This window comes from Colobus angolensis, unplaced genomic scaffold (assembly GCF_000951035.1).
Source record: "Colobus angolensis palliatus isolate OR3802 unplaced genomic scaffold, Cang.pa_1.0 Scaffold27, whole genome shotgun sequence".
Lineage (NCBI taxonomy): Eukaryota > Metazoa > Chordata > Mammalia > Primates > Cercopithecidae > Colobus > Colobus angolensis.
Genome location: NW_012115932.1, coordinates 13,743,535 through 13,767,832, shown reverse-complemented (window position 1 = coordinate 13,767,832; position 24,298 = coordinate 13,743,535). Strand labels below are relative to the sequence as shown.

At 42.2% G+C, this 24,298-nt stretch overlaps 1 protein-coding gene across 1 annotated transcript in view; it reads right to left on the bottom strand.

Annotated features, from left to right (window-relative positions):
- Nucleotides 1–24,298, bottom strand: part of DOCK2 (dedicator of cytokinesis 2) — a 447,565-nt gene that overhangs the window by 304,056 nt on the left and 119,211 nt on the right. Inside the window, exons 24-25 of the mRNA XM_011947752.1 lie at nt 22,677–22,747; nt 20,822–20,928 (exon numbers count right to left, since the gene is read on the bottom strand). Coding sequence (XP_011803142.1) covers nt 20,822–20,928; nt 22,677–22,747 — 178 coding nt within the window. The remainder of the gene's footprint in view (nt 1–20,821; nt 20,929–22,676; nt 22,748–24,298) is intronic.

Sequence of the window (24,298 nt, the reverse complement as noted above, 5' to 3'; positions counted from 1 at the left end):
TTCTCAGCACAGGCCTTGAACAGACAGCAGCGTGCTGTGGCGAACCTCCTGTTACCTGGATTGTAATTGATTTTAAAACCTGCCACTGCACCCAGAGACAGAGCCCAGAATCCCCATAAACCAACAAACAAAACAAAGCATCCTGCTGCAGATGGAGGTTCTGGCAAATCTGGGACGTCGGCAGGGATGAGCCTGATGAAAAGCAAATTTTTGAGACCCACACAAACACTTGCATGGAGAGAAACATCCACCTGCAAAGGGGGCAATGTCTTAACTGCTGCTCCTCTCTGCGGGGGCTGGGGAGGGGCGTGGAGAGGGGCAGAAAGTGGTGGAGTTCCAGGTCCCACACCAAGAAACACAGACCTAGTCCTAACAGGCCTCTCAATGACACACTGGATTCACACACCACGGCCTGTGTGGACAAAACCCTAACCTGGGTACATCCAAACACAGTGAGTCCTTCCGTCTTTCGTGTCAGGCTGACACTAGTGCCCCCAGAACCCCAGGATAACAGAATGCCTTTCAAGCAGTTTAAATAGTACTTGAGGCCAGGCGCGGTGGCTCACGCCTGTAATCCCAGCACTTTGGGAGGCCGAGGCGGGTGGATCATGAGGTCAGGAGATCGAGACCATCCTGGTGAACATGGTGAAACCCCGTCTCTACTAAAAATACAAAAAAATTAGCCGGGTGTGGTGGCGGGCGCCTGTAGTCCCAGCTTCTGGGGAAACTGAGGCAGGAGAATGGCGTGAACCCGGGAGGTGGCGAAGCTTGCAGTGAGCAGAGATCGTGCCACTGCACTCCAGCCTGGGCAACAGAGCAAGACTCCGTCTCAAAAATAAATAAATAAATAAATAGTACTTGAAGCTGCTGTCTCTTGTTCTCTGCTGTCCTGGCAATAGAGACTGGCTGACCATCAGAGATGAACAGGATCTCAGAGATCCAACATTCTGATTATATAAATGTGAAATGAAGCCCAAAGAGGTTAAGTGGTTTGTCCAAGGTCACACCGCTTGTTAGTAGCTTTCCTGGACTAGAGTTTAAATTTTCCAGCTCTTAGCACAGCAGGTCCTTGAATAACAACATTGTTTCATTCAATGTTGTTTTGTTATAACCTTGAGGAGAAAAAAATTAATTCCCAGCTGGGGCCACTATCTGTGGAGTTTGCACATTCTCCCCATTTCTATGTGGATTTTCACGGGGTACTCCAATTTCCTCCCACATTCCAAAGACATATGCATCAGGTTCATTTAGTGTGTCTACATGGCCAGAGTGTGAGTGAGCGTAGGTGTGTGTGAGTGTACCTCGTGATGGAATGGCATCCTGTCCAGGGCTGGTTTCTGCCTGGCACCCTGAGATGCCAGCATGGGCTTGAGATGCCAGCATGGGCTCTAGACACCAGGACCCTGAACTGGAATAAGTGGGTAGGTCATGATCTTACTTGTTTTTATTATTCTTAAATGTATGTACAGCTCACATTTATTTTAATGTAAAATGTTAGAAGTGTTTCGGTCTTTATTTAGAAGTATGGTGATATTTTATGTTGATATTTTAAGTTAGGAACTTAACTCTTGTTTATATCCATTAGCCTATGGCAAAATTGGTTTTGTTATATATCATTTCCCTTAAAGTTACAGTTTCCAAGAACTGAGGGATGACATAAGTGAAGACCTACTGTGTAGCGTTTTCTTCAACAGACGATATTACCTTCTTTCAATGAAGGTAACTGCTCCTTTCACCTTCAAACACCTATCCCAGTGCCAGTTACTGGGAATACAGAAAGAAAACACACACTCTTTACCTGAAGTCAGGAAGCTGGTGTAGTTTAAGTACAAGGAAAATCTCAGAGAAGCATGAGAAGGAGGAGAGGCCCCTGAGATCCCGAATATGTGGATTCTCAGTGCTTTTGTTTGGCTTATGATGAAACAAATATGAACAGGGAGGAAACCATTAACCTGCCCAGAAGCTGCCAGCACACAAGGCCCAGAGGTACTTTATTGGATGCCAAATTATTTTAACTCACCATGAGAAAAGAAGTGGACACCTTTCCCATTCATTTTGGGGAACCCTTAAAGATTTCACCGGGAGGTGTGTTAGAATGGCTCATCACACATTAAACACACACATCCACACACACACACACACCTTCATTGGGTTGGGGAAGCCTTAAAACTTACAAATCTAATCAGAGCTGACTCTGTGCCTCCTCAGTCATAGAGGAGAGTTTACAGCTAGGGGAGGGTGCCAATGATCAGGGCAAACTAGGCTCACACTGGATGGGAAAGAGCCAAATGCTTCTTAGCACAGTAATGCCAGGGTTGCTAGATCCAAAAGGATCAAGCCAAAGCCATGGTGGAAGGGGAAATACACGACCCCCAAATTAGATTAGAAGAGACTGGGTCTGAGAAAAAAATAATGCTCACCTTGGCAAGGTGTGCCTTACTTCTTCGGTGACCCAGAAAGAAAATTGGTTAGAACGTTCTCTGGGAGGGCAAATGCAATGGGATGAATTCCTGCAGCCTACATTCTCTCTACAGGGCCGCAGTCAGTCACTACACCTACCCCACACCTGGAACCTGTAGGGATTGGGTGGAGAACAGCCTCCCGAGGAACTGGCTGGTGTCTGAAGCTGTTGAGAGTTGTTCAGGCTTAAGAAGAGAGCAAGGGGAAAGGGGGATTTCCTCTAGGGATGGGGTGAAGCAGAAGATTTAAAAAAGGGGCTGCATGGGATGATGTGGGGGTGAGGTGGGGACAGAACAAATGAGAGACAGAGTCAGACAGGGAGACGGTTAGACCTGCATAGCTTGAAACTGGTGGGGCAGGAAGCCTGAACCCACCTGAACCTCAGCCACCACATAATCATCTTATGAGTTCCTCTAGAGCTGGCCCTAGGAAATTATCTCACTGTCCCAGCAATGAACCAGTGTGAGCCATTGGACACCACCACCAATAGCTCACAACTGCAGGCGCAGTGATGCCAGAGAGCCAGCAATGGCAGAGATGTCCCCCAACCACAGGCACCACCATGGGCACAGGCAGTGAAACAGAAGCCCTGCCACCACCTCCCTAAGGCACTGAAGTGTACCCTTTAAGCCAGGGAGGGAGAAGGCCACACTTCCAGTGCTAACGATTGGTACGTAAATTGGTATGTGGGCAGCAAACGCTGAACAAGGGGCTCTATCTTAACTCTTCTACTCAGTAGCCTTAGAAGAGCCACTTCCTCTTTCAGGGCCTTTTTTGCCTCCTCTATGAAATGGATCGGAGGTGGCAGTAATTCAGGTCAATGTTTATACTGCATATATATATATATTTTTTTTTTGAGTAGGCTTGTTTAAAGAGCAGCTTGAGGTTCACAGCAAAATTGAGTCAAAAGTATACAGTACCCCTATATCCCCTGTCCCCATCCACACGCAGCCTCCCCCACTATCAATACCCTTATTAGAGCCAGATCAATTTTTCACGTGATGCTAGGTGAAATAAGCAAAGCACAGAAAAACAAATACCACAAATTTCTTTAGACTTAGAATTTTTTTGCTCAAAATTTTCTTGGATATATAGATAGATAGATTGGTAGATCAAGAGATTGACAGAGACATAGATACAGTGAGCTATTCTAAGAAGCAGGGAGAAGTGGGCCTGCTTGTTATGCACCCAAGGTGAAGCCTCTTCAGGGTTTCTCTCAATTACTGAATTTGACTATCTCTGGGCAGCTGGTTGCTAACATTCCTTTCAGCTCAAACGTTCGATATGCCCAATGTGCAAATTCTTTAATGCACACACACATATACAATCTTTCGTGTAACTCAAAATGACGTTACCAGGCAAGTAGGCAGAACAACTGTTTTTCAGTCCCATTTTACAGAGAGGGAAAGTTAGACAGGGCTGAGGTAGCAGGAGCTGCCCCGAAGGTCTTACAGGTGTTGCCTTCCTGCCTTTTGTGCCTACAGTTTTGAAAGGACTGAGGGACTGAGTAAAAGAGAGAAGAGTACAATATGAGCACACTGCTGCGTAGTCCTCTCCATCCCAGTTCTTCCAAATCCTCGAGTGAAGCCCAACTAATATTTATGAGAACAAAAATATTACTAGTCACTATTGAACACTGTGGACACCGAGACCATTTAGTATGGGTGTTAGGAGCCTATGGTCAAATCCCAGCTTCCTATATAAGTCTCAATGTTAGCACTGGCAAAGAGGTGATCATAACAGCCCTTGTAAGACAGGGTTGATGGGAGGATTCGTGAAGGTAATGATATATACTTCTCAGCACAACGCGCCCCTGTGTGTTAGTAAGAACTCCAGCAATAGTAACTGAGGAGCCGGGTTCCCAGCATCCGGGAGCACTTGTGGTAGCGGAAGGTGCTAAGTGCTGCGCACAGAGTAACTCAAACCCTAAACCTTAGGTTACAGTTAGCTTAGGACCACAAACCTTAGGAGGGAATGTGTGCCCGTGTATCCCCTTCATTCAAGCTTCTCATTTGCGAAACGAGGAAAATGAGATGGAGGGATTAATTCATTCTCTAAGTTGGAATATACAGGAAACTGCAGAGCTGAGACTCCAGCTCTCCTGACTTCCAGTTGTACCTTCTATGATGCTATCAGATGACTACAAATAATAGTAACACTAGTAATAGTTACTGATGATGAAACTTGGTTTACGAGTCCTTACTAAGGACCAGTTTTCTCTATGCCTCTCACCAGCAGCATCGCATTCAATGCTCATAGTAAACCAGTGAGGTCAACCTTCTATATTGTTTCCATTTCACAGATGAAGAATCGGATGCTTCCAGAGGTGAAGGCCCCAGTAAGGTAGTAAAATCAGGACTTGATCCAGCCCCTGGTTCTGAACAACTGTCCTGTGTCGTGCCTACACCAGAAATGGGAAGTCTCTCCTCAAATAATTTCCCACTCTTTAGCTGAAGCTATAATTAGAGTCTCATTCGCCTTTGGATAATTGGCTCCCCTCTCCACTGTGGGAGATCTTGGAGTGTCTGAGTGGCGTCTGGTTCCATGTGGGCAGTCTCTCCAGCCTGGATGGTGGCATGCTCAGCAAATCTACTTTGGCTGCCTAGGGCTAATGAGGGCTCTCAGTGTGGTCACATTTAAGTGCTTGGTATTGCAGGGAACGTCCACACAGACACACCCCCTGCCATCAAGGATAATGCAGGGTTGTGAAAACATGTCCCTCCGAATTGAATCTTGTTACTCCAACTCCTTAACTCGAGGACAACACAGTCTGCTCCATGCTGAGTCTATCACACAGGGAGGAAGAAAAATCCCGTGTGTGTATGTGTGTGTGCGTGTGCGTGCACATCTTTGTGTGAAAAGGAGGGAAAAGGTAAAGTCAAAACCTGGACAAACACTGGTAAGGTTGGGTGAGACTCACGTCCAATGGTAAAGAAATAATAAGCAAAGAGAATAATGATTTGTCTATTAAGGCTATGAATTCCAGGAAGTTTTTCTAGCACACAATGAAATGAACCTAAATATCCTTAAAGAAGAAAATAATAAAAATGGTTGTATTAGTCCATTCTCATGCTGCTATAAATACCCGAGACTGGGTATTTATAAAGGAAAGAGGTTTAACTGACTCACAATTCCGCATGGCTGGGAAGCCCTCAGAAAACTTACAATCATGGCAGAAGGCAAAGGAGCAGCAAGCACCTTTTTCACAGGGCAGCAGGATGAAGTGAAAACGCGTGGTGAACAAAGGGGGAAGCCTCTTATAAAACTATCAGATCTCATGAGAACTCACTCACTATCATGAGAACAGCATGAGGGAAACTGCCACCATGATTCAATTATCTTCACCTGGTTCCACCCTTGACATGTGGGGGTTATTATAACTCAAGGTGAGATTTGGTCAGGGGCGCAGAGCCAAGCCATAAAGTTGACTATAGCCAGTGTCCTACGAAGAGTCGTGTGAAGTCCTTAAAAATAGAATGGGAAAATGTTCTCAATAATTCTCAGAAAAGAAATGAGATTACAGAGCATGTAAAACAAAATTCCAATTATATAAAATATATGATACAGGTCAAGTGTGGTGGCTCACATTTGTTATCCCAATACTTTGGGAGGCTGATGTGGAAGAATCGCTTGAAGCTAGGAATTCAAGACCAGCCTGGGCAATGTAGTGAGACCCTGTCTCTACAAAAAATATTTTGAAATTAGCTAGCCATGGTGATGTGTGCCTGTATTCCTAGCTACTTAGCAGGCTGAGGTGGGAGGATTGCTTGAGCCCAGGAGGTCAAGGTTGCAATGAGCCATGATCATGCCACTGCACTCTAGACTGGGTAGCAGAGTGAGACCCATATACATATATGATATGATTCATATATCATATCATATCACAGATATGATACAAAAGAGAGAAGAATAAATAATGGTTTCCTCTAAATCATGAGATCATGGACATTTTATACATATCCAAATGTCTTACAATCAACTCACGATATTTTGATAATCCTAACTTTCATAAAGAATAAATGCCATTTTTCCCATCTCTGGGCCAACATCTCCAAAAGCATGCCTAGTAGAGGTCTCAGTGTGGTCCAAGGCCCCCCCTTAGCAAGGGAGTATATCAGGCAAGGAGGAATCCCAAGTGCTGCTGAGGTTGAGAAGCAGGCGTCTTGCAGTTCAGACACTCCAAGATCTCCCACAGGCTGTTGTCCAGAGAGGGCCCGTGTCACATACACTGGCCTTTCATGTTCAGCTGACATCCCGCCTTCTCCATAAAACTGTCCCCAAACAGCCCTGTTTCCACTGAATTCTGGCAATAGTCATTCTTATAGGGTTATTTATAAACATAATAACTTATAAGTTATATTTAAAATTCTATAAAACTTTATTATAAAATCTATAATAAATTTATGAAAACCTTATAAATTTATTAAAACTCTATAAACATTATATTTGCACCAGAAACTGCTATTCTGGGTCCATCTGTAGGTTTTGTTTGTCTTCTATATCATTTAAAAATAAATCAGCAGGTCTCCACTTTGGAGACTTATCTCAGAAAAAAGAAAAAAGAAAGAGTGAGAGATTATCAAGCAGCACTGAGTCTGCATATTGACATGGCCCTGCCTCACTGCTGTCCTGTTTACCCACGGCACAGACTCTGCCCCAGTCCTCACTGCCATCCTGTTTACCCATGGCACAGACTCTGCCCCAGTCCTCACCAATCCCTATAGTCTCTCCTCCGAGAGCTGAGTGGCCACTGATATCTGTTACTCTTGCTTCCTTAGTAGCAAAGAAACATCTCACTGTATACTTGTCTCTGTCACACATAGGCATATGGCTGGGTGCAGTGGCTCATGCCTGTAATCCCAACACTCTGGGAGGCCGAGGTGGACAGATCACCTGAGGTCAGAAGTTCAAGACCAGCTTGGTCAACATGGTGAAACCCTGTCTCTACTAGAAATACAAAAAATTAGCGAGGCATGGTGGCTCACACCTGTAATCCCAGCTTCTCAGGAGGCTGAGTCAAGAGAATCGCTTGAACCCGGGAGGTAGAGGCTGCAGTGAGCCAAGATTGTACAAGCACACTCCAGCCTGGGTGACAGAATGAGACTGTCTCAAAAGAAAAAAAAAAAACAGCCATGGGGATATGGATGACTAACGAGATGGCACTGTGTTTTAGGGAGGAAAATGAAAGAAATCAGATTTCTTTGTGAAGTAAAGAAGGTTCCCACATGTTTAATAGGCAAGTAGAAAACCTGAGTTGTAAAAATACAAGTGAAGGTGACATTAGGACTATCTATTCGAAAAGGAATGATTATCTTAGCAAATCTCATAATAACTATGACCCTGCCCCTTCACTCATTTATATTACCTGCCCAGCATGTGTGAGCTCAAATTGAAAGAGATCTTTGGGTAAATCTTTTCTTCTCCAATCATAAGCTCCTGGGGACAGAAACCCTTCTCTTCCAGAAGTCATCCAGCACAGCAGTTCAGCATGTGCTGGGGAATCAGACAGACCCCAGTTGGAATGGTGTCTCTGCTGTTCCTTGGTGTGTAACTACTGGCAAGTTTTAAAACCTTCTTAACTGAGAAGTTTTTAAACCTCCTTATCAGTTTCCTCACCTGTTAAATGGGAATAGTGATACATACGGATGTCATGATAATGAAATGAGTTAATTATTTTGGGCCTGGCACAAAATATGGTTAAATAAATGGTGGCCATATATTACTTATTACTGTATTTTGTTAATAGTCCTCACAGTACAGTGCTGCCACAGTTTTAGATTTTAAATAAATAGTACTTGAACTGAAATGAATCTGCAGCTAATTTTCAATTCAACTGTATTGTAGTTTTCAGGAAATTTCCTTCTATTCTAAGAAGATGTTGGGGGAAAATAATCTAACAACATCAAATTTCAACAGATCAACATAAAAGTCTCAGGACACTTGTATTAGCACATTTTCACACTGCTGATAAAGACATACCCAAGACTGGTTAAAAAGAGGTTTAATGGACTCACAGTTCCATGTGGCTGGGGAGGTCTCACAATCATGGCAGAAGGCAAAAGGCACGTCTTACATGGTAGCAGGCAAGAGGGTACGAGAGCCAAGAGAAAGAGGTTTCCCCTTATAAAACCATCAGATCTCGTGAGACTTATTCACTACCATGAGAACAGTATGGAGGAAACTGCCCCCATATTCAGTTATCTCCCACCAGGTCCCAGCCACAACACAAGGGAATTATGGGAGCTCCAATTCAAGATGAGATTTGGGTGGGGACACAATCAAACCATATCAACATTCTAAAAGCCCACCTCAGCATAATGGAAATCATTCATGATTGCAATTTCACAGCGAAAACAAAATTTTGGAGTAAATGCATAACCTTATAAAGATTTATATAAATGCCCTCATTATGTGTGCTTACATTAATGCACAGAATCATTCCAAAACTACGTAAGAATCCCATGGAATGTATATTGAAAGGTATGAGAACAGAGTGATTTTGTTGTTCTCTATTTTTAATGAGGTAAATTACACACACACACACACACAAAGAGTTTACTGAGTCTATTTACATTGCTATTAAAGAAGTGATCTGGAATTACTTTCTCCCCCAATTAAATTGCAGTTCATAATGCCATTGAAAGCTGCTATTCTAAGTATTTTGGTGAGTTCAAGAGGGATTTTTTTCCTTGATTGTATGCCAATTTTTTTTAACTTCAGCGCACCCCCACCCCCAATAGACACTTTCATAAATCTCTCTTGGACTTGTTCTGCAGCACATTAAATCACTGTCTTCTCTGATTCTGGATCTGAAGGTTTCTTTCTGAGAATGAAGTCTGCAATCCATCACATCAGAACAGGAAGACAGGATGTGAGGGAGAGTCCCTTCTCAGATCTCCAGAGTGTGGAAGGGACGTTTTGGTGCTGGCTATGGCTTTGTAACACTGGAGTTGAAACGGGCAAAATGGCCTCCTCACTTGAAGATCCTTGATGCCTCTAAATGCTCTGATGAGAAAAAACTTGTCCTCAAAATCCATGGTACTTTCTTGAAGAAATGAAATGCTCCAGCATGTGAGGCATTGTTAATGACCAGCTGTGTAACCTCAAATGCATCATGTAATCGCCTGCCATTCATGTAAAGTTCTGCAAAATGGCCTCATCCCTTGCCCCCGGCTCAGGCAGGATGCTGAGATATACTGGGGGAATGCTTCTCAATACTTCTCAATACAGTATTGGGAGAATATTTTTCAACGGGAAGAGGAGGATTTTTAAGGCACTAAATGATATTATGTGAAAAAGATTCAGAATTATTATCACTGTGAATCAGAGGATGACTTTTTTAAAACATAGATTTTCATTGTTGGTGGAACACTACAAAATCTTGTTCAGTGTCATCATTTACAGTAAGGGACTTGCCCAAGATCTCACAACTGTGCACTAAATGAGATAATATACCTAACTGCTTAGCACAGTGCCAGTGCATAACAAGCAGTCAATAAATGTCAGTTGCTGTTGCAACTGCTGATGTTTTTGTTACTATGATTTAGGTCTCCTCACTCCCAGTTCAGTGCTGTTATTATCAGATACAAAAAGAAACTACAGGAAGGTAGCTCGATGAGCCTAAGCAACTTCTTACCATAAGGAAAATTATTTCTTTCATAATTGAGAAAGTGCAAGCCTAGAGAAGGTAAGTGCTATGCCTTGGCACATAATTCCCAGGATGCTAACATCACACTGAAGACCAATTCAGGGGCTTGACTGGAGGAGGAGAGGCTACTCCTTTTTCATAATTCTTCAGCTCTCAGTGAGCAACAGCACAGAGAACCTGCACGTTGTGGACCAGAGATGGAATCCAGTCTACAGCAACCCTGTCCTCAGCACCAGAGATTCAATCCAGGCTATAGCAACTCAGCCCACAGCCTGTAGGAAAGAGCAATGTCCTGAAAATGCAAAATGACGCTGGCAGGGAGAAAGGAGAAACTGTCCAGCAGATGAAGTTGGGAAAGAGGTGCAGTCAAATGGGAAAAAAACAAAGATGAAAGACAAAAATCAGATTGCTATTTACACTATATACAAAACATAAACTCTGTAGATAAAGGATTTAGGTATCAAAACTAAAATTATAGAATTCTTAGTAAAAATAATGAACATATTTTAGACTTCAGGATTGAGAAAGATTTCTTAAGGCATGCACAAAAATGTGACTAACAGAATGATTGATTTGATTGTATTAAAATTAAGAACTTTTGCTTATGAAAATGCATCTTAAATAAAAAGACAAGGTATAAACTGGGAGAAGATATTCACAATACATAAAATCAGCAAAAAATAAGTAGAAAGAATATATTAAATATCCTATAGATCAATAAGAAAAATATAACTAAACTGACAGAAAAACAGACAAAAGGCCGGGCACGGTGGCTCATGCCTGTAATCCCAGCACTTTGGGAGGCTGAGGCAGAGGGATCACAAGATCAGGAGTTCAAGACCAACCTGACCAACATGGTGAAACCTGTCTCTACTAAAAATACAAAAATTAGCCAGGTGTGGTGGCACACACCTGTAATCCCAGCTACTCAGGAGGCTGAGGCAGGAAAATCACTTGAACCGGGGAGGCAGAGGTTGCAGTGAGCCAAGATCACGCCACTGCACTCCAGCCTGGGCAACAAAGCGAGACTCCATCTCAAAAAAGGAAAAGAAAAAGAAAAACAGACAAAAGACATGAACAGACATAGCAAAGAAACAAAACACGAGTGGCAAAGAAACAGAAGAAAAGATTTTCCTCATTACTGGTGATCAAGGAAACACAACTAAAGACAGTGATTATGTAGTCTAAGCCTATTTTAGTGGCAAAGATTAAGAAGCAGGGCAAATCCAGTGTTGAAGAGACTGTGGCTACACAGGACCACTTCGGCATTGCCTTTGGAAAAGAGTGTTCACTATCTCCTAAAGATTCTGATCCCTTATGGCCAAGCAAATCTACCAGTAGTTCTATCCCCAAAGGAGACTCTTGAACATTTACAGCAAGAGACACGTATAAGAATGTTCTTAGCAGCAGTGCTTACAATAGAAGAAACACTGAAACAACCCAATGCCTGAAGTTGAAAGCATGAATGAACAAATTATGTCTTATTCACACAATGGAATTTCCTATAGTCATCAAAACATGAACTCCAGCAATCAGTAATATGGATGATTCTTAGTTTAATATTAAGTAAAAATAAATAAATTCCTTCAAATTATCAACAGTTCAATACACTTTTCATAAAGTTAAAATAACTAAAACACTAGGAAAATATATAAATGCAATACAACTGCATGAAAAGGAAAGCAGTGGAATGATTAACAAAAGATTCAAGAGGCTGGGTGCAATGGCTCATGCTTGTAATCTCAGTGCTTTGAGAGGCCACGGCAGAAGGATCACTTAAGCCCAGGGGTTTGAGACCAGCCTGGGGAATATAGGGAGACCCTACCTCTACAAAGTTTTTGTTTAAAAAATTCACCAGACATGGTGGCATGTCCCTGTAGTCCTAGCTACTCAGAAGTTGAAGCAGGAGGATTGCTTGAGTCCAGGAGTTCAGTGTTACATGAGTTATGACTGTGCCACTGTGCTTTACCCTGGGTGACAAAGGAAGACCCTGTCTCAAAAAAAAAAAAAAAAAAAGACTCAAGAATGTGGTTACCATAGGTGCGGAAAGGCAGTCGTGTGGTTACATGTAAGTGATTGTTAACTTCCTAGCTTTTGTGTTGTGTGGCGAGTGCGTGGATGCTACATTTGTTATTAAAAATAACAAATAGAACATTTAAATAAATAAAAGCCTGCCTTGTGTGGATCAATAATAAGATGTATTTTGAATTAATGGCCAGGACTGCTCCAGCTGTGTAAAATTGAGGTGTGCTCTTTCCTTTTCTTAAAGGGACATTGGCCATTGAATAATGGTGAATTTTACCAGCAAGGTCCACAGACCAGCCTCTGAGAGACCAGGCACATAAACATGTGTACAGACCAGGAATATAAATAAAACAAAACTTATAACTTCCCTTATCCTTAAGGAGTTCATTCCATCAGTATAGACAGTCCCATAAACAGCGAATGCTAGAATGACATGTCAAGTGTCATGATGGAGGTTTGCACTCTGCAATGGGGGAGCCGTGTCCATGCCCACACTGCTTTCCTTTCCCTCCTCAGGCTCCTGGAGCTATGCCTCCCATTTGAGAGAGGTCAAGGGCCACCTGCATCCAAAGCCCCTTGGCGGGCTGACACCATGCACATCCCTGGCCCCCTCCCCAGATATTCAGAGTCAATCTTTGGAGTAGGGTCCAGGATTCTGCAATCTTAACAAACTCCTCAGGGATATCTAAGCGTTGAGGTTAGATGCGTTGTTTTGCCCCCTTTGGGAATCGGGTAATATCTGCAATGTATTCAACCCTCTACTTTCACATCTTTCCCCATTCATCAGGTACCTTGGCAGCCACTATGTTTCTACCACCCCAGGGACAGAGATGAGGACAGCCTCCTCAGAAAGGAAGGTGATAGGATGGAAGGGAAGGGTCAGCTGCCCCTTCACCTGGCATTGAGACCCAAGGCCACAAAATGTGTGTGTACTACCAACATCCCCTCTGGGGCGAAAGTCCCAAAGGGAGTCATTTCAGATAAACTGAGGGAAACACCAAAACCTGTGCTTTTCTTCCCCTTCCTATTTGAGTTCCTGGGAAGGTGGGGACTGTTTTAAGTCAGAAAGACTGGTTAAATCTAGAGCCATAAGATACCATGTATTGAAATTTTTAAGTTGCCACAGCACAAAGTAGAGACTCCAAAAGAAGATTAAATTAGATTAAAAACAAACAAAAAGAAGCAGCTTAATTTTCTTTGCACAGAGATCATGGTGCACAAGTTTACTAACTCGCCACAGTTGTATCCACATTTCTTCCCCAGGGACTAAGTGTTGAATGGAATTGAGCCGAAATGCCTGAGCCATCAGGGAGGACTTATTGCAGGCTTGAGGGCTACTTTGGTTCTTAAAGGGATGAGTAGGGGTTGCCTGTTGAGTATGCCTTGGGGTTGGGGTAGGGAATGGGAGGCAGTAGAAGATATTCCAGGCACTATATGCAATGAACTGAATTTTGCAAGGGCATGTAAGGTGCCCCACTATGAGGCCAGAGCACATCCTGAGAGAAAGATGCTTTGTTCTCCCAACTGCCTTTTCTTTCTGAACAGCCTCAGAAGCAGACCCTCATGTCAACATCCCAAGTCTTGGGCAGCTTGCTAATACCCCGGCTTGCTGCAGGAAAGCTGTGCCCTGAGAAGCCACAGGTGACACAGTAACTGCTGGCAGCAAGAGCCTCATCTCCCTTCCAGGCAAGGGTTCCTGTGCTCACCTGTCAGAGTTCATGTACAGCCGGGCATTTGGGAGAGGAGTTGGGAGTGGGGAATGGAAATAAACAAATCCTTCAGGACGAATGATGAAGCACTTGTTCTCACATGGAGAAGGAAGCATTACCAAGTCAATACACCACTATTTGCTCCTTTTTAGTCCTCATAAGAATAAAGCATAGTATAGTGAGAAAAAGGTGGGTTCTGTTATTCAAATGAGTTGCACTCAGAACCAGTTCCAGCACTTACTACCTGTGAGTCACAGAGACAATGCTTATCAAATATTGCATGTGCATGTGCTTAGTTTACATCCCAGATTATCTGGCATTAGCACATGTGATGTGTTCTGGCCAATGGACTGTGGGTGGAACTGGCAGATGCCACTTCCAGGCCAAGGACATTAAGAGCCACTGCGCTCCTTCCCTCCCTTCTTATCTTTCCTGCTACAGGGAGGCCACACGCACCAGCTGGCACAACTTCAGGAGGGACAAAAGGAATATGACCTTCATCAGACTTTGCAAAGGAGAGAAATAAACCTTTCCATTATCAAACCACTGAGATTTAGAGATTAATTTATAACCCTAGGATCACACAGTCCAAAATATTAATACCTTAATACATTGTGTAATATTTGGTCTCATTGGAATGAAAATTACTTAACTTTCTAGGCCATTGTGTTTTTGTAAAAACTTAACATATATTTACGCTGTATATAATACCTGATACAGAGCTGGCATTTGATAAATATTAAGTCTCTCCCTTTCAGTTGCTGTTGATGTCATTACTATTGTTACGGTCAGTACTGTTACACAACAGACAAAATAGATGCATTTTAATAAGCAGCAACTGTGTCTCTGGCACTCTGTTAGTTGTTTTTCATAAGTTGTCGCATTTCTGTAGCTAAAGAAGCTACAGCTCAGGGAGGTTACTTATTCCAAGGAACACAGCTAGTATGCAATCAAGCCAGGATCCAAAATAAGGATAACACTCCTAATTCACATTTTTCAAATTTTTCAGACATGGAACCCGAGGCTCAGAGATGTTAAATAAGATTACCAAAGTAATAACCACTAGAATAAAATCAAAAATTGATTGGGTGGGACCTAATTAAACTAAAGAGCTAAAGCAACTATCAACAGAGTAAACAGACAACCTACAGAATGGGGAAAAGTATTTGCAAATGATGCATCTCACAAAGGTCTAATATCCAGAATCTAATGAACTTAAACAAATTAACCAGCAAAAACAACAACCCTATTAAAAAGCAGGCAAAGGATGTGAACAGAGGGGTGGTGGGCGCCTGTAGTCCAAGCTACTCCGGAGGCTGAGGCAGGAGAATGGCGTGAACCTGGGGGGCGGAGCTTGCAGTGAGCTGAGATCCGGCCACTGCACTCCAGCCTGGGTGACAGAGCAAGACTCCGTCTCAAAAAAAAAAAAAAAAAAAAGAAGACATACATGCAGCCAACAAGCATATGAAAAAATGCTCAGCATCACCAGTCATTAGAGATATGCAAATCAAAACCACAATGAGACACCATCTCACACCAGTCAAAATGGCTATTATGAAAAAGTCAAAAATTGGCCAGGCACAGTGGCTCATGCCTGTAATCCCAGCACTTTGGGAGGCTGAGGCAGGCAGATGACCAGAGGTCAGGGGTTTGAGACCAGCCTGGCCAGCATGGTGAAACCTCATCTCTATTAAAATACAAAAGCCAGGCACAGTGGTGTACCTCCCAGCTAGTTGGGAGGCTGAGGCAGGAAAATCACTTGAACCCAAGAGGTAGGGGTTGCAGTGAACTGAGATCGCACCATTGCACTCCAGCCTGGGCGACAACAGCAAAATTCAGACTCAAAAAAATAAATAAATAAAAATAAAAAGTCAAAAATGAACAGATTCTGGTGAGGTTTTGGTGAAAAGAGGATGCATATACACTGTTGGAGGGAATGTAAATTAGTTCAGCCATCATGCAAAGCAGTTTGGAGATTTCTCAAAGTACCTAAAACAGAACTACCACTCAACTCAGGAATCCCATTACTGGTATATACACAAAAGAAGATAAATCGTTCTATCATAAGGACATAAATACGTGGAAACATATGCCTGTGTATGTTGATCACAGCTTTATTCACAATAGCAAAGACGTGGAATCAACCTAAACAGGTGTTGATGGTGGACTGGATAAAGAAAATGTGGTATATAGACATGATGAAATACTATGCAGCCATAAAAAAGATTAAAATCACATACTTTTGCAGAGCACTGATGAAGCCAGAGGCCATTATTCTAAGCGAATTAACACAGGAGCAGACAATCAAATGCTGCATGTTCTCACTTATAAGTGAGAGTTAAACATTGAGTCCACGTGGATGCAAAGAAGGGAACAATAGACATCGGGGCCTACTTGACGGTGGAAGGTGGGAGGAGGGTAAGGATCAAAAAACTGCCTATTGGGTCTATGCTTATTACCTCGGTGACAAAATTATCTGCACATGAAACCCCTGACATGAAATCAATTCATGTAACAAACCTGCACATGTTCCCCATGAACCTGAAATAAAAGTTGAAAAGAAAAAAAAAAGTAGTAACTGCTAGAGTCAGAGGGTTGTTTATTCGCAGCCCAATGCTGCAATGATACGATGATTAGAAAAGATATGGGCAAAATTATTTCCATCCCTCTTTCCCCCAACCATTGTCCAGCCCCTTGTACACTGTGAATCGAGGACGCAGCATCTCCAGATACTGTGGGCAACAGATGAGAGGGAAGAAGGAAGCTATGCTTTAATAAAAGGGAAACTGGATGCTTTGCTCAAAGAACAGCTTCTCAATAAAGTTCCCAGTGAAAAAAAAATCCACCAGCTGAAAATAAACATTGAAAGAGTTTCCAAATCTCTGTCAGGTGTCTGTCTCTCTCTCTGTCTCTCTCTCTCTCTCTTTCTGTCACTCTCTCTCTGTGTTTGTTTTGGAAATTTGAAGAGAAAGCTCTAGCAATGTGGATCCTAAAGCAGTTTACACTGAACCAGATGGTGCCTCTGATTAGCATCAGACTAAAAAGACACATTTCTTGGAGATGAGGTTCTCGTAGGGACAAATCTGTTTCAAAGGCACAGAGGGTTTGCTTTTCTCCTAGACTCCCCTTGGAGCTTTCTCCAGGCATATCTGTGCATCCTTTCTCCTGTCACCACCACCAGGTAGGTCTGAGCTTGTGTTGGAGAAGACAGCAAATAAGTGTTTGTAAGTTTCTCAGTTCTCCTCACTGAAACCTGAAGTCATCCACACGGAGCAAGCCATTCCATGTGGGAACCTGGCTGGTGGTGACTTACTCCTGCAATTCCCAGGCTAACTAGCCACATGTGCCACTGATGCACCAGTAACCCAAGGAGACGCATTCTGTGACTATTCCCATTTTACAGATGAGGAAATTAAGACTTGCAAGGATTAAGTAATTTACTCAATATCATAGGTCAAATCAAAGTTGAGGCTAATTGCCTCCATAAAGAAAACAAGGAAAAAACCGTGTGTGTGTGTGTGTGTGTGTGTGTGTGTGTGTGTTTTAAAAGAGCCCTGAGGGGTAAATCATCAGAGAGGAGGGCTGTCAGGTGTCCAAAACTATGTAACTATGCTGGAGCCTGTAGTAACATAAACAATGAAGTGAGAAATTGCAAACATTTCACCTTGACCTCTACTCCTTCTAGGCATACGTAACACGGCCCCTTTACAAAAACACTCAAGGGAAATAAAAATTGAAAAACAAAAAAACAAAAAAACCCACATTCAAAGCCAGAATGCAAAGCATGTACCAACCAAGGCCCTTTTATTCATTAGGTCCTGTGTTTCTCAGACCCTGAGGAAAACCACGTAGCTTAGGGTTATGTGCAACTATCAAACATTTCGGAACTCCCTTATTGCAAGGAATTTAAAGGTCAACACAGAAATTGGGATCAGCAGGAAAAATAACCACAACACCAATAATAACAATTACTGCTTAGTATGAGACATTATGCTGAGCTCAGCGCTGTGCCAACTACTTTAAATGCATCATCCATCTCGTTAGCCCACACGATCACCCTCTAAGACAGACGTTATTGTTCTTATTCCCATTTTACAGATGAGCTTACTGAGGATCAGAGAGGTTTAGAAAATTACCCATAGTCACATAGTCATGTAAAAAGCTGAACCAGGAATTAAACTCAGGTCTAGTGTCGCCCAAGAACCACTGTTCTTAACCAGTAAACCCTTCTCCACCTTCTCCATAGAATCCTCCTGACGACAGGCCAATAGGGTAGTCTGCCAAAATCTCAGAAAGTGCTTAAAAGCCTTCTGGCCCCTCCGCTTAATGTCAATACAAACGTTCAAGGCTGTGAGTACAAGCAAATGTCACTGAAAATACTCCAGGCAATTTGCACATCTGGCAGTTAAATGAGTGCAGGCTCAAAGCAAATCACATCCCGGAGGCACAGGACACTTCACAGGGAGAATAACAGGAGGAATTTCATTACTGCTCAAACTTGGCCAGAGGAATCACACTCACCTTATTTAAGAGTATAAAGAGAGACGCTCACCCAAGGGCAATGGACACTGATAAGCATAATGAATTCAGGTTTTATTCATTGGGAACGTGAGGCTTTAAGAAAGGGGATGAGGTGAAGTTTCCCTTTGGGACTATTTTGGTAAGAGGGCTCACTTAGCAAATAGATGGTGGGAGAGGAGTTATCTTTCAGCTGTGAGTAAAGGTATACAACTTTCACATGTGAGCCGAGTGTGGCTACACTAATTACACTTTGCCTCCTCTTTGAAATGGGTCCCCAAAGGACACTTTGTCTACCTCTGGTCTCTGTATGTATTTAAAGGTAAGAAGTTTGCTTTCTTTTATAACTGTGTACAACGCCAGGGCGGGCCTTCTGTCAGTTAATATTAATCAGAGCGTTTTTACTGAATCTGAAACCCAGACACACAGCAGGACTGAGAAGTAGCAGCTGTCCAGCCTGCCCTGCCATGATGCTAACCCTCAGAGGCCTCCTCCCAGCCCTGGAGATGTGGCTGCAGGAAAGGCATTACTCTGACTTCCGTGAGGCTGGGATTGACACCACATGCCCAGCCCAGGCCCGTGCTAGCACTCCATCTGGCCTCGATGCCAAGCCGGGCCCCTGACAATGACAGCAGCTCTGAACAATGAAGGAGAGCCAAGTAGTCCACTCCCTGCTGCCTGTGCCACACCATACGCGTAGCTAGAGTCGTCCTTGTCATGTCCCTAGGATGGGACTCAATTTGTCTCTGCAGTGGCAGCACCTGAAATCCTGCGAAGGGCTTCCAGGGCAGGAAGGGGCAGACATATTTCAATGCTTTTGGGGTAAGGGTAATTTATTTAGAGGTGGAAATCAGAACTTTAAAACCATGGAATTCTCACTGTAAAAAGGCACAGTCACACAAGAAGTGCAACAAGACTTACCAGAATTAGTCTCCATAGCCTCACAAAAACCACCTTGCTCAAACAAACTACATATTTATTGGATTAATCTGTTGTCACACATCTGTCTAAAGGGTCAGGAAACCACACACATAAACCTTAAAATCACAAGAACATTTTCATCCCCACATCCTCCTCCTACCCTTAACTCCGGGGATAGGATACAGACAGCAATTTTGGATGCACCATGTTAACCAGGCATTGGAAAAAAACATCTTTACAGTGAAGTGGTTCCTGAATATTTCTGTGATTACCAGGCAATTTGCATAAATATTCAGGCTTCACTCCCTGAATAAATTCCAGTCGGGTGATGGCTGATCCTCTGAATTCTAAGACCTTTTGTTTCTTGCACAGTTTGCTTCTCATTTTATTATTGACACCAATGTGGATAGAGAAATTGAAAATTGGAAAGGTTGGGTCTTAGGATACAGAAAAAAGTACTGATTCTGAAAAGTCATTTCTTCACCTTTACAGATAGGAGTGAAGGAATGCAGAGTTTTTGAACAGGTCATTCTTTTACATGGAGCAAAAGGCATGATCCATTTTGAAAATCGAGGCATGCAGAGCATTCCTAGAGATGAGGTAGAGGATGCATATGAGCTTCCAAATCCTGCCTGATGAAATCTGGAGGAGCTATCGACATCTAATTGACTGACCTTGAAAATAGGGAACTCTAAGTCTTCTGCCAGTGGGGCCTAGTGGTGACCAGTTTAGGGTAAGCAGAAGCTCTGATCATAACTTCTGTGCAAATCCACTGTCGTTCCATGATCTCCCAGAAATATATACCATTAAGTGAAGAAAGGCAAAGTGCAGAAGAGTTACATACCATGCTACCATTTGCATGATAATAATAAAGAGTATATAGCACATACATAGTTGATTCCACATCCACAGAGTGTGCCTAGAAGCAAACACAAGAAACTGGATATGCCTTTTGCCACTGGAGAAGGGACTGGGAGTAGCCATGCACAGGGTCTGGAGAGACCCTTTCCACATGGTACTCTTTCATACCTTTGCATTTTCATCCACGCAAATGCATTACCTATTCCAAAATAATTTACATTTTTCTAAAAACTTCAAAAAATGTTAATTCCTACTCAAACAGACTCTTCGAGCTAGGTCTCAGGAATTAGCATTTTAATAAGCTCTCCAGTTTATTCTTACACACTCAAAATTTTAAGAACTTCCCTGCGAAAGGCTCTTTCTACTAAAAGGAACTTTATCCATTCCCCCTTGAGTTAAAGACAGCAATAATAAACCATACAGGGGGAAAAAAAAACCTCATTAAACTTTCTCAAGAGAAATAAACAATGCAACCTCAGCTTTCCTAAAATCAATTTAGATTCTGATATCTAAGTTGTCAGCTACTTTCTACTTTTTGCATTTATGCAGACCAAGGGAGTTGTGAGAAAAGAGATGTTTCAGTCACTGGACAGGTTGCCCTCTCCTGCCAAACTTCCCCAAAATGATGTGGGGTTTATTGGCCCCTTATCCCACCCCAGCAAGGGTGCTGTGTACTCACCTTGCTTTTTAAAGAGGTTACTCTGGACTATCTCATTCATAGACTGTACTTTCTGCTTCTGGAGTTTCACAGGAGGGATGCAGGTGTAGAACTCATACAGGAGTTGGCTGAGGGCAGGAAAAATAGGAGCTGGTAGGGTAAGGTAGACCAATGTCTCCCACCTCATAGCACTTACAGTCCATCCCTGGACCTGTAGCTCTGTTCGGAAACCCCCAAGTCCAGGCAGAGCATGAGGTGCAAGGTAAGCCTTCAGTAAAAATGTACAATTTGTTCTTGGTATAGAATATTAGTAGCATTAAAAGAGATGTAAAAATCTGAAAATAATACCAATAGCCCTGAGCAGTTACTGTATACCAAGCACACACTTTGCATTTTGCATTCATTACGTCACGTAAACTTCATAACTCTACAAGCGATACACAATACTTATCCCAATTTTATAAGTTGGAAAGCTCAGGTTTAGAAAAGCTAACTTTCCTAAGGTTATGCAGCTAGGAAGTTAAAGAAACAAAAGTTCAAAACAAGGTTCTGACTTCATTACCATACCATTTTACTTACAAATGTTTTATGCTTGGTAATGCTTTATGATAAGTCTTAAAATCAAAATTGTCTCTAATATTTTTAAAACACTATGAACAATTGTGGATTAGAACCAGTTTGGGACATCAAAAGGGAGACAGCTCTTCCCAAATATGGTGAGAATCAAAATACCCTGAAACAAAATTATAGTCCTTGTTGACTTCCCAAAATAAACTTACTGTATTCATTCATTCTTTCAAGGACTTACTAAACATCTACTTAATATGAGACAGGCAAAGCACAGAGAAATGGGGATACAATGGGAACAGACTGGGTCCCAGTTGGCATGGAACTTACATTCTAATAGAGGTCATCAAATGACACAGAAGCAAACAAATCAATACACAGCGATGTATGCAGTGGAGGAAATAAATAGGGAGCTGTGTCAGAGAATAATGGCACAGGGGCTGGGGGAGAAATTTAATTTATTTACAATATCCAGTGGTGGCTTTTCCAAAAAGATAACATTTAGCCTGAGGGTCTGAAGGATGAGAAGGAGCTAGCAAAAATCTTCCATATGAACAGAAGAAGGACATCCATGAAAAAACTGGTGACATCTGAATGAAGTCCAGAGTGCAGTTAAGAGAACTGTATCCATGTTAATTTCTCAGTTTTTATAAATGTGTCATAGTTATTTAAATGTTAACATTAGGGGAAGCTGGGTGAAGGGCATATGATAACTCTCTGTATGTAATCTTTGCAACTCTTTTCTAAATCTATATTTAAATATAAAAAGTCTTTGAAATCTGTTATCTGTAAACTACAATACATTTTTTAAAAAGAAGAAAGTATATCTGATTGAAATGCCCCTATTCCAACAGCATAATCACATTAAAATGATGTGTTCATCTATGAGCTGAATATAGTTAAGAAGGAGAAGGCAAAAGGGAGCCATCTCCATTATTTCTTTAGCTATGCTTAGGTTGTTCTCCATTTGCAACTGTGGGGTCTACAGGGCAAAGAGTGGAACCCAAAATAACATTCAGGCCCAGGTGAAATGGAAACATTTATTCCAAACATCAATTTTTTAACCTATATGATTAATTTTCATATCATCAGAGGGATGCTTAGTATACAGTTGGTTCTCACCAAAGTCTGGCACAAGAAAACCAAAAGGTAAAAATACCACACTGGAAGCCCTGAAAATATCCCCTGCCACAGGTCTTCCTCATCCCCAAGCTGAGTGCCCCTCTGGAGCTCCCCATAAGGGCCCTCCTCCCACTCTGAATCCCTGCCTTGCCAACAGAGCCCAAGAAAGTACAACATAAGCTCTCACCTGAGTAACTTCGCATCGAAGACCGTTTCTACATCATGGAGGACAGATGGGATGTATTTCAAAGCCGCCACCTAGGTGGAATGTAAAATACATATGAGTGATCCTCACATCAACAAGTCTGTGCGGGCAAAGAAGGTACTTTGCAGCATGACACAGATCCGAGGAGAATGACCCTGCATCCTGGACATTACAATATTGATCCAAGCCTCTGTATGTACACCAAAACGTAAGCACAGACTTCTTTGGATACAAAAGTGAAGTCAAAACTTCTGTCTTCAAGGAGGCAATAACATAGACTGGAATGACCACAGACCTTGTCATTTACAGATCTGCAAATTCTGTTTCCATACCATATTAGCCATGTGGCTTTGGACAAAACACTTAACCTCTCAGACATTAACATATCTGTGAAACAGACAAAGTTATATGTATTCTGCAGGATTGTGAAGATTAAAAATAATATATGTGAGGCATCCAACAGAGCACCAGGCCTAATTTAGTGCTCAATAAATGGTGACTTATATTATTAATGGAAGATGGTATACTTGAATTGCTTTGCTGGTGGCAAGTTATTCATATTTCCTCTCCCTGGCCACTTTGTGAATAATAGTGGGCATGTCTTGGTCCACTAGCTGGGCTGGGAAAGCTGAGTATTGTGGTGGATTGGTTCCTCTCTTCAAATAACTGATGCATCCAGATGTAGGAGCCATACTCATCCGCTGCATACCTACACCACTTGCTAAGCAGCAGGGCAGACAACAGTTTCAGCAGAAAGAACTGTAAGTCACATGAATGGAAAATAATGTTTAAGAATCTAATGGAAGTATGCATTTTTTATTTATTTTTCTATATATTCTAGGTGTTCTATTATTAACATGTATCACCCTTTAACAATCAGACTGAAGTAAAAATCATGAAAATTACTTTCCTAAAGAAAATCTTCCTCCTAGCCATATACAACTGAGATTCTTACTTAACATAAATAATGATTACGATCATTCTCTAAGAATTTACAACAGGGCAGACTCTGTGCCAAAGACTGCTAATAGATTATCTTACTAGTTACAACCCTGCAAGGGAAATATTATTTTCATAAATAAAGAATCTCTGGTGCACACAATTAAATAACTAGCCTGGGGTTGAAAAGTTAGCAAGTGGAGAGCCAGGATTCAAATTCAGGCAGGCTGCACTTATAGACATTTCTTGTAACCCTTAAGCTACATGGCCACCTTACTCAAATAGCAACTCTCTGTCTCTCTATGCCTTCATCCTTTTTTTTTTCCTGTTGTTTATAATTTTTAAATTTTAAAAAGTCAATACTGTATGTTCGATGTGAAAACATTCATACCAGATAAGGCATTAGGGTGAAAACGGTTTCCAAAGTCCTATATCACATCCTCCTCTCAACCCCAATCTCTCCTCCCCAGAGAGGGGAGGACCACTGTTAGTTAACATTGTGGTGAATTTCCTTCTAGACTGCTTTCTATGCACGAACGTATATGCGCATGTGTGTGTATGTGTGTGTATGTAAATATACAGCTCTGCAACTTGCTTTTTGTAGTTAACTGCACACCAGTGGCATCCTGCCTTCCCATAGAGTGGATTCTTTTCGTTTCTAACCA